We start from the raw sequence: 10,750 nt of genomic DNA on the forward strand, positions 1-10,750 counted from the left end.
GATGCAGCCAAGAGAAACTGGGAGATGGGAATGGAGTTCTTACTGGAAGCTGGGTAGGAAGAAGTATAATCCAGTTGGTTGAGAGTCAGTGGGGATGTTATAGATAACAGTGGCAGCTTATCGTCAGAGATGGAAATAGAGATCACAATCAGGAAGGGAAGAGTCATAGCTGGATGTTGTAAAGGCAAGGGAGGGTAAAAATTTGATCAGGATGAAAACAGGAAGCAAAGATGACAGCGTTATCTGTGTAAAGAGAAAAGGAAATTGGGGAGGACTGGTCCAAAGAATGTTCAACATATCCCACAAAATGACTGGCATTGCTGGGACCCATGTAGATTCAATCTACAACACCTTTTATTTGGAATAACTGAAGGAATTAAAGAAAAAGTTGTTCAATGTGGGCAGAGGAGGGTGGTTTTTCTCTTTATTCATTCACAGCATGTTGACTGGAGAGGAGAGAGAAAGGAAGAGAGAAATCTGGTCCACACAGTGGTTGCAGATGACAAGAAGATGGAATAAGAGCTCAGCATCATGTCAAACTCAAAATTAGTGTAGTTTTCCTACTTCCCAGAGCCTATGCTTTTGTGCCAGTTTGTTTATCCCCAGCTGGAAAGGTTGTGTCCCTGCTCCATATGTTATACCTCTTGCGTTGAAAAGAGGCTAAGGGCCAAAAGGGCAAGGGGAGCCACTGCCTCAGCCCTCCGTCGGACCCATTGCTGTCATTCGGTGGGCAGTCAATTAACTGCCCACCATTGGGGGTGCCATCCTTTTAAGGGACGAGCTTTCGCCTCCAGAGCTGCTGGCCTAGCGGAGGGCCATAGGCTCAGCAGTGCCACCATGAGGTGCTGGCATACCAAGGAATGGAGGAGACCCTGGGAGAGGTAAGTGGAGTTGGGGTCACCAGGCAAATTGGGCAGGCCCTGGCAACGGGATGGGGGTGGTGTCTTTCTGGGGAAGCAGCCATCGCTGCCGGTGGTGGCCCTCTGCAGGCCCCGGATTGTCCCCGAAGGAGGGACCCATCCCACCCCACTAGGAGGCCGTCAGGCTTTAGCTGGTGGTGTTTACCTGCACTGGCAGGCCCCTCCGCCTTCACAAAAAAATTGTTGGAGGTGGGAAATGACCATTAATTGCCACTTAAGGGCCTCAATTGGCTTGGGGTAGGAAGGCCGTCCTTGGTCTTCCCTGCCCTGGACAAAATGGTAGGGGCCCAGGCGACATCGGGAATGGCACCTCCTGTCATTTCGTGTGCCCCCTCGCCCCCATGACTATCTGCAAGAGCAGCACAAAATCCTGCCCTAAGTCTTCAGTCTCTACACACATGCAGGTTTGATAGTTACTGCTAAGAGCAGATCATATTTTTGACTGAGGGCTCAGACTTTTGGATTTAGATCCAAAATTTTGCTGCTTCAAGACTGATTTATGAGACTTAGGATTACATATATCCTGTAGAAAACAGCTCATGTATCCTAACAAATAAAAACTATTTATGGATACTCGGCCTGATGGCAGCAGCTATCTTCGTAGTTCTTTATGTAAATATTTGAGCTGGCGGGCAGCCATAAAGACAGGGCTAAATTGTGGCGAGTCGAAGAGACTTAGTAGTTGGCAGGAAAAAAGACAGAGGCGCAAGGGGAGAGCCAACTGTGCAACAGCCCCAACAAACAAATTTCTCTGCAGCACCTGTGGAAGAGCCTGTCACTCCAGAATTGGCCTTTATAGCCACTGCAGGCGCTGCTTCACAAACCACTGACCACCTCCAGGCGCGTATCCATTGTCTCTCGAGATAAGGAGGCCCAAAAAGAAGAATATTTGAGATCAATTCAGCTGAACCTGCTCCGTCATTTGTCCCCTTGAAAAGCACCTCTTTCTCATCCTTTTGCAATCAACTCAGCCTTGTCTTGATCAATCTAGAGTTCTATCAAACTGCCTTTCCCATTTCTTTTGGGCCTAGAAATATGTCATTATTTTATCTGGCACCCCACTATTGGGAAGTGGAGTACTGTTTTCATTATGTAAGCCTTTGGAGGCCCCTAACTATTTAAAACAATTTCCAAAGCTATTTGTTCACTGTAATGCAAGATCCAACGCAAACTATTAACCATGCAGCAGATAGCTAAATGGACGATTGGGTGTATTTTATAAGACTACTGTCTCTCAATGAAAGAGTAGTCTGGGGAAAATTGAAGGTCACTATCCAGTTCATGACTTTTTTTTTCAATTTATTTCATGGGATGTGGAAGTTGCTGGCAAGGCCAGCATTTGTTGCTCATCCCTAATTGCCCTTGAGAAGGTGGTGGTGAGCTGCTTTCTTCCTGTATATCAATCAGGTTCTGAAAGATTAGTATTTGCAATGCTACCATGCAGAGTACTTCTCAGAGGGATCATTCAATGGGTCATAATTTCAAAATAACTGAGGGTCTAATGGTGTTTGCCGTTATTTATGCAAAACTGGTAAGCAGCTTCAGGCATGGGAAGACGTGTAGTAAATCCAAAAGTTTCTGTCAGAGTTGCACTGCTCCACTGTTAGCTTTGTGAAGCGGTCCTGTCGCTGTCTGGCTCATCATTGTGCGGTGGGTTGGACTAAACTCAGCACAGAAAATTAAGTCTTGTTAATTTTAGTCTAAGTGCCCTTTTAATGACATTAGTGTTAATTACTCGCAAACAAACTCTGGCACTAAATATTAATGATAACAAGTGTGGAGGTTTTTATTGATTTTTAATTTTCTTTTACTTTTCCTTTGTCTCTTTTTTTCCCCAGCCAATCTTTCATTACTTCTCTATTTTCTCTTTCCCATTTGACATTGAATTCACCCACTCAAATTTACACTTCCTTCTCTGTCCTTGCCCTGTTAATTTCTCAATCCTTTAGTCTGATTGGTTAAGGAAATACATAAATGCTTGACCTGTTCATTCAGGTCCCCCAGATGCCCTGTTTCCCTCGTTGCAGCAATGTCAGCTCGTACTTTCGGCAACTCGCCACTCAAAAGATTTAAAAACCTAAGTGCACGGGCAAGTCTAACTAATGGCAAGCACTGTTAGATTCAGGTCTACATCATATTATAGTCCAGTATCTTTGACAAATCTGTAAGGGTGGCTGATGTAATTTTTCCCTCCCTGTTCCTGCATTGCATTAGTTTGATGTATTTCTGCTGTGTGTGGTAAACGCTTACATGAAAAAGATTGATTGCCTAACCTTGTAGGGTCTTCATTCTTTGAATGATGTGCAACCTGCACACACTATAATCTCAGACACTGATCTCCTCAAACACGGGGACTTTTGAGGTTATATGGTTTTCTAGTTAGTTTCAATTTAGTTTCAGTTCAAACAATTAGCATTGTGATAGCATGTTGGAGTAAGAAAACACATGGAAGTTGCCTATCTTTGACATGCTATTTTAATGTGCATGTTAAGCAAACAAAATAGTTTAAAGACCTGTACTATGTAGAGGATGCATTTAATTTTAAGATGGAAAATGATCGTACAAGTAGTTTTTGTAGTAGTTTTTAAAAAAGTTTCAAGAAACTGACATTCCTAGTGAGCCAAATAGATGTGTCATGCTCCAAAACAATCCGAAAGCTATCACATTATTCACCACCACCTTCAGAAGGATGAAAATAAAACACAAGACTGCTGACCTGTCTCCAGTTGTCCACAAACACTGTACAGTGATTGCATGCTCTGCCCTATGTTGCAATGTTCATCGTGACAGTCAGCCTTTTGTTACATGAGAATGTCCTCACATAAGACTGAAGTTAGAGTTGTTTCAAAGGTTGGACGCCTTGAGAATTTTTTGTATTTGAAAAATGAAGTCTGTTTAATGAGCCTTGCAAAATCTTAAAATACCATAGCCACACTGACCGCTCAACATAAAATATAGGTTCCAACCAGTTTTGGTTATATCCACACTACCTTGGAAAAGTGACTGGCACCTATTGGCTGAGTGGCCTGTAAATCACAAAGCATTTCCCTGTGCATTTTTTGTTACAGATCAAGCATTCCTTCAGTTCTTTGGTGATGATTTTCTTCGATTATTGTTGACCCGGTTTGTTCTCTGTTCTGCAACCATGAGACTGCACAAAATGTTCAGGGTAAGATTTTTACCTTTTGATTTTACTTCAGGAATACAGCAACGGATAATATAAAAGTCTCAAAAGTTTGATTCTATAAAATGTATACCATCACCCTGCTGGAAAGTCTGAGTTTGTCAGGAATGGCTGTGATGTCCACCATAATCATGTAGCCTGCTAATAGTCAATGTTACATTTATACAAACAATGACCACGTGAGATAGATGTAAAACGTACACTGGACCAATGGAATGGTACCCCAGCAGGAGCTGGTGCCTTTAGGAGCCTGTAAATAAACCATCAAAACAAGATCTGCAAAGTCATTTGGATCTGGGCCTTATTTGAATACTGAGCTTTTTCTGACTTGGATGTAGATGTAATCAAGGTAAAATATATAATCAGGTAGAAAAAGCAAAAAGCTGAAGATGCTGGAAACCTGAAAGAAAAACCGAAAATGCTGGAAACACTCAGCAGAACATGCAGCATCTGTGGAGAAAACAGACAAGTTATTTTGTGTGGACCCTTGAAGATATTACTGATGAACAGCATTTAAAAAGGAACAGGACATAGGGAAAGAGGAGGGGGAAAAGACACACATTGGGCTGGATTTTGTTCTCCCCCAGGCGTCTGCTTCTGTGGCAGGGGGTGGGGGAAGGCCTGAAGATGGCTCCGGATGAGGCCCACCACGGACCTCAATGCCGGGATGGCCCAGCCCGATCCTCCCAGCAGCGGTGAGACACAATGGTGGTCTCCCCACAACTGGGCGACGTGACCAAAATTTTAATAATATGCAAATCAATTAAAATAATTCAAATAAACTAATGTCGCCTCCTGATGGCCTGCCGCGATCTTCAGCCTGGCGGCCAGCACTCCCACACCTTCGGATCCCCATCTGGGGAAATGAGGCACCACACTGGTTTGGGGCTGGGAGAGGGGGAGGTAAGTTTATCAGTTTGGGGGGCGGGGGGTTGGTCAAATTAACATCATTGGTATAGGGGATGGTGGGAAGGGTTGTAGTTTAACGTTTGTGCAGTTTGGGCGGGGTGGGGGTGAAGGTCAAATGGTAAAAGTAAGTGTTTTGGGGGGGATGGGCAAATAATTTAATTGTTATTGGGGTTGGGGAGGGGCAAAAGAAATGTATTTATTTCATTCAATTAAATCTTTAAATATGTTAGTAGGGCTAACAGCCCTTTAAAAATGGTGTCAGTGCCTGCGCACAGGCAGCTGATGCCATTACTGGGGACGGACAGCCCAGCCCGCCCCCTCCACGTGGCGGCGGGGTGGGGGGGGGGGCGCCCTAGCTTTTTAAATGAGCCACCGCGGCTCTGTGACGTGGCCCGTTTGGGCGAGTCGCTATTTTTTTTGCCTGCTGCCAAAATAGGCAGCAGACACATAAAATTCAGCCCGTTATAGGAAATAAACTGACCTTAAGTGGAAAACAGGACATAGTTAAATTTTTTTTTAATTCATTCATGGGATGTGGGTGTCGCTGGCCAGGCCAGCATTTATTGCCCATCCTTAATTGAGTGGCTTGCTAGGCCATTTCAGAGGGCATGTAAGAGTCAACCACATTGCTGTGGGTCTGGAGTCTCATGTAGGCCAGACCAGGTAAGGACAGCAGATTTCCTTCCCTAAAGGACATTAGTGAACCAAATGGGTTTTTACAACAATCGACAATGGTTTCATGGCCATCATTAGACTAGCTTTTTAATTCCAGATTTAAATGACAGAACTGATACTGGCACGAGGCAATGGGAGGCTTAAAGAGAAAAATCGAAGAAATACAAGACTCGATAAATGTGTGAATAGTTAGAATGGGGAAAGGTCACAGACCTAAAACGTTAATTCTACTTCTCTCTCCACAGATGCTGCCAGATCTGCTGAGTATTTCCAGCACTTTCTGTTTTTATTTCAGATTTCCAACATCTGCAGTATTTTGCTTTTATTTTAGTCCATAGAAAGGACACAGGCTACCTCGCAGAAAAGTCTTCCAGTGCAGGGTCCCCAACCCAAGCACCAATCCACTCCTTTCTTCCATCCCCCAAATTCTGGCGCACAAAACCCACATTGCCACCATTTCTTGCAAAAGAAAAAAATCAGTGTTAAGGCCAGAGTCCCTAGTAGAAAAATATGGTACTGTTTCTCAAGCTTGCATTGAGTTTCATTGAAATCAAGTAAGAGGCAAAAGACTGGGAGGTCAGAGTGGGAATGGATTGGGAATGCAAATGTTAAATGATGCAGAGCTCAGGGTTGCAATTGCGGATAGAACAGGTGCTTGACAAAGTGATTATCTAATCTGCATTTCATCTCCCTGATGTAGAGAGGACTAAACTGTGAGCAGGGCAAACAGTATACTGGGTTGGACGAAGTACTTAAATTGCTGTTTCGATGTTTGGAATCCTGGGCAATGGTGTGGGTGTGGTAAATGGGCAGGCGGATAATTCTAGATTTACCACTGCTATTTCATGAGGGAGAAACATGAGTAATAAAATATTCCTCAAGTATTTATAAAAGTATTTCACAGCTACCTATTGAAAATTCGACTTGTAACATAAGGTATTACTTGTGAATTTTACTTATTTCCTTAGGTGCTTCCCTTCATGCCACATATTATTACCTAGCTAGGTGAGTGGGCAGACTACTTACTCCTAGGTCTCTGCCGATCCTACTCTGTAACTGCACATCTCCTGGCAGTGCTGAATGTTGAATGAGAGAGGACTTAGCATCAACTGTGTATTTTTTCTTAAAACAAGCTCCCCATTTCTGCAGTGTATTGAAAATTACAAGCGTGTCCTGTGACCTAACACTCTGTTGTATGTTCGTACATCCACAGGCTCTACCATCTTACCCTAAAATATTATACATTTATCAGATTAGAAACATCCCTTCCAACTCACTTCTTCTGCCTCACTTTCATTTTCACTCCAGTTGTGATAGTTATTTACATGAAAAGTAAATCTTTCTCCCTGTAAATGGAACTTCTTCTTAACTCTAGAAGTTTCATTTCCATTAAATGGGTCTGGGTTAATGCCTCACTCATAATTAATATAAGTCTCTACCTCCTTTGGTTATGGGGGTATGTAAATGCTTTTAATATCATCTATAAGATACACTGCAGCAACTCACCAAGGCTTTTTTGAAGCACCTTCCAAACCCGCAATCTCTACTGCCCAGAGGATAAGGGCAGCAGGTGCGTGGGAATACCACCACCTGCAAATTTCCTTCCAAGTCACACAACATCCTAATTTGAAAATCTATCGGCATTCCCTCATCATCACTGGTTCAAATCCTGGAACTCCCTATGTAACAGCACTATGGCGTACCTGCATCACTTGGACTGCAGCGATTCAAGGAGGTGGCTTACCATCACGGCAACTAGGGATGGGCAATAAATGCCAGCGCCCACATCCCATTAATGAATAAATAAAAGTTTACACTCTGGACTGTATCTGCAGGGAGGATGCTGGTTGTGATATATCGCAAGATTTTGTTGTTACAGGAATACTGAATTCAGCAATTTGACTTGCTGTGGCTGTGAATCTTAAAACATGAATAGAACAAAACACATTATTTGGTTTTATATCACAACCCTTTATTTTAGAACAATCTCTACTGCCAAAGCTGCTAGAGAAGCTGGGTTAGTTGATATGTTTCCCCTACTCCCCCACCCCCTATTTCTTTGCTTCAGTTGCGTCCATGTCTGACTTTGTTTATCCTTTAATAAAAGCAAAATACTGCGGATGCTGGAAATCTGAAAACAAGAAATGCTGGAAATACTCAGCAGGTCTGGCAGCATCTGTGGAGAGAGAAACAGAGTTAACGTTTCAGGTCAGTGAAGGGTCACTGACCTGCAACATTAACTCTGCTTCTCTCTCCACAGATGCTGCCAGACCTGCTGAGTATTTCCAGCATTTCTTGTTTTTATTATTGTTTATCCGTTACCTTGATTTAGCATGTTTTCTGCCCTCTTTTGAACCATAATAATTTTCTGCACTGAGTATTGGTAGTTCACATGCATTTTTGATTTTTTTTTAAATGCTGATTTTGGTTGTGTAATTGAGTAATGTATTGATCAACTTAGGACAGTTCTGTTCATGTTATCTTAAATATATTAATGTGTGGAGAGACCCATAGTGCAAAATTAACTTAACTTTTTGCACAGCTGTTTATTTTCTTCCTTCTATTCCCATGCCCAATAAAAGGAAACTCGGAATTACCCAGAAACATATCCACAGTTGCAGAAAGAGGATAGTGTGGAGAATCCTGCCCTCCAGAATCACATTCTAGAACTGGCTTCCATGTTGGATGTTCGAAGCCTCTTCCTGGAAAAGACCACTGCTGAATATTAGGAGAAGGGCCGAAAAATAAATTTAACAATTAAATTTTAGCCACTGATTCTGAAAAGGACTTTGTTCTTTGCATTTACCTATAGGATAACTGAAACACTTCTTTTTTCAAACAGAAGTCTTTTTGGCCAGACAGTTTCTCAAAGACTGATGTATCTGGCACAGTTATGATGTTTCTGTAGTTGATATGTGTTCCACACTCATCGTAGATAAACGTAGTATTGTGAAAAAAAATTAATACTGCAGGATACAATTGTAAAGTTGATTTATAAACAACAATTAGCCGAAAAGGACATTTACTACAAAAGCAATAGAAGCTTTTTGACTTGGTTCATTTGTTCATCCTGTGTTAAACACTAGATATTAAGGGTGTCATTTTAAGAGTGTTTTATTAAATTAAGTATCTCTTGGCAGCAATATAATAGATGAAAAAAATGAATTATTGCCCATGATTTTCTGTTCCATTTTGAGAGTTGTAGTTAACCATATATGTGCTCGTTGTGGTCTTATAAGTAAACCCTTTTAATGGCAACTTTTGGTATACATAAGGGAACCAGTACTCCTGTTACTGTATCTTTACTGCAATTAGATATGACGACATGGAAAACACTGTATTTAGCGGTGTAGATTATCTGACACTCCCATAGTGCACTGTGACAGATGAGTTTGCTCAGTTGATGTGTGAGGACTAGAGCTACCTGGAGACATTCAAGGCAGAATCCAGAAGATTAAGGTAGGTTTACGCATGTATGTCTGTATATTGCTTTACATTATCGGAATGCTACAAAACACTGTAGCATGATATCTGATAGCTTCCAATGTCGTCTGATTTGTTCCATTACTACAGATAGGTATGTCTGCTTGTAAAATAATTGGATTTACTTTTGCAGTTGAGCCTCATTTAGGAAAATAAAAAATATCCTTAGTTTAATTTAAGTATAGTCCACATACTCATGTTTCCTCTTTGAAAGAGGAACTGTTTAGTGGTAACATTGCTAGTAGCTATAATTTAATGTTGCTGTGTTCCTGAAAGACTGGTAGAAATTAGAAGCTGAAAGATGTATTCCGTGTTCTTAACACAATAATCATGACTGGTCACACATCTTATGGTTACTAGTGTTGTACTGCACAACTAATTTTTGTTCAGCCATATGATGCTGCTACATTTTTATAATAGATACTTGAAATAATCAAGTTTTTGTGAAAAGCTTCGGTATTTGTACCTTTGCCAAATATACTTTGTATATTAATGTTATGTAAAGGAAACAATCTTTCCTGTAATAGATTTTGATCCATCTATGACGAGTATCAAGACTATAAAGATGCTTTTTATGCCTGTTACATCTTTTGCATCGTGTTAACTCAATTCATAGTTGGTATTACCTCCTAGATAGTTTAGGAGCACCTTTTGACTTGTATTGTGTGAAATTTCTGTTTATGAAGACTCAGCGATCATCAAGTCATCATGTAGATTTGATTTATGTTATTCGTCTATTATTGTCACTTGAACTTGTGTCCCCTTATTAAAATCTGAATGTGTTTTGGTTACATACAATTTTAAGATATGTAAAAAAAAAGGCAGCTTAATTAGTAAAATGTTAAATGCTTATTGGCCAGATGGCAAAAGAGGACATTGTAGTATTGACAATTTGCTTCCAAAGTTCTAAAAATGGCCAATAATTAATATGTAAATAATTGCAACAACAAAGATGTTTAAAAGTTTTTTAATGAAGGAATTTTTGTGAATCATGTTGTATTCACTTGATGCAGCCCAATACCTGAGCTGCACCTTTTCAAAAGATTGTTAAGCATGTTATTAGATTTAAATGTGATCTTTTGCTACTATTTTGAAGCAAAAAAAATGCAAGATGAAAGCAGAGTTCTATACTTTTAGTTATATTAAAAGATAAACAGATGGCACACACTGGAGAAAATGTTCTCTCTGTCTGCACATTATAATGCGTCTTGTGATCAACGTATCTTAACTGTTGTACATTTTTGTTTTTACTGTGTTCGTAATAAATGTGTATTATCCATGCTTTATCGATGAGACTCAATAAAAAAAATTCCTAAAGCAATGTTGATTCTTCTGTATAATGGTAAATAACATTTCAGTGTACATTTTTAATGATGCTGGAGTTGAGTAGTAAAATGACAACACACGTTTTTGAGAAATCCTCTGTGTACCGGAAGTCATAAAATGAACACTTATGATGACCAAATCTGAATTGCATTAAAAAGGTTATGCTTTTATTTAAACATTCTAAATTCAGCTGTAGGAGCTTTAAAGTTACCTTCTTGATGATCTGATGATTCATGTATGAACAAGTGCTGGC

At 40.6% G+C, this 10,750-nt stretch overlaps 1 protein-coding gene across 4 annotated transcripts in view; it reads left to right on the top strand.

Moving 5' to 3' along the window:
- The window catches only part of scai (suppressor of cancer cell invasion), a 226,242-nt gene extending 215,750 nt beyond the window's left edge, over positions 1 to 10,492 (top strand). For all 4 annotated transcript variants that reach the window (XM_068012493.1, XM_068012492.1, XM_068012494.1 and 1 more), the window contains 2 exons: positions 3,989 to 4,089; positions 8,271 to 10,492. In XM_068012493.1, coding sequence (XP_067868594.1) covers positions 3,989 to 4,089; positions 8,271 to 8,417 — 248 coding nt within the window. In that variant the 3' untranslated portion in view covers positions 8,418 to 10,492. The remainder of the gene's footprint in view (positions 1 to 3,988; positions 4,090 to 8,270) is intronic.
- Positions 10,493 to 10,750: the final 258 nt, after the last annotated feature.

This window comes from Heterodontus francisci, chromosome 32, assembly GCF_036365525.1.
Source record: "Heterodontus francisci isolate sHetFra1 chromosome 32, sHetFra1.hap1, whole genome shotgun sequence".
Classification (NCBI taxonomy): Eukaryota; Metazoa; Chordata; class Chondrichthyes; order Heterodontiformes; family Heterodontidae; genus Heterodontus; species Heterodontus francisci.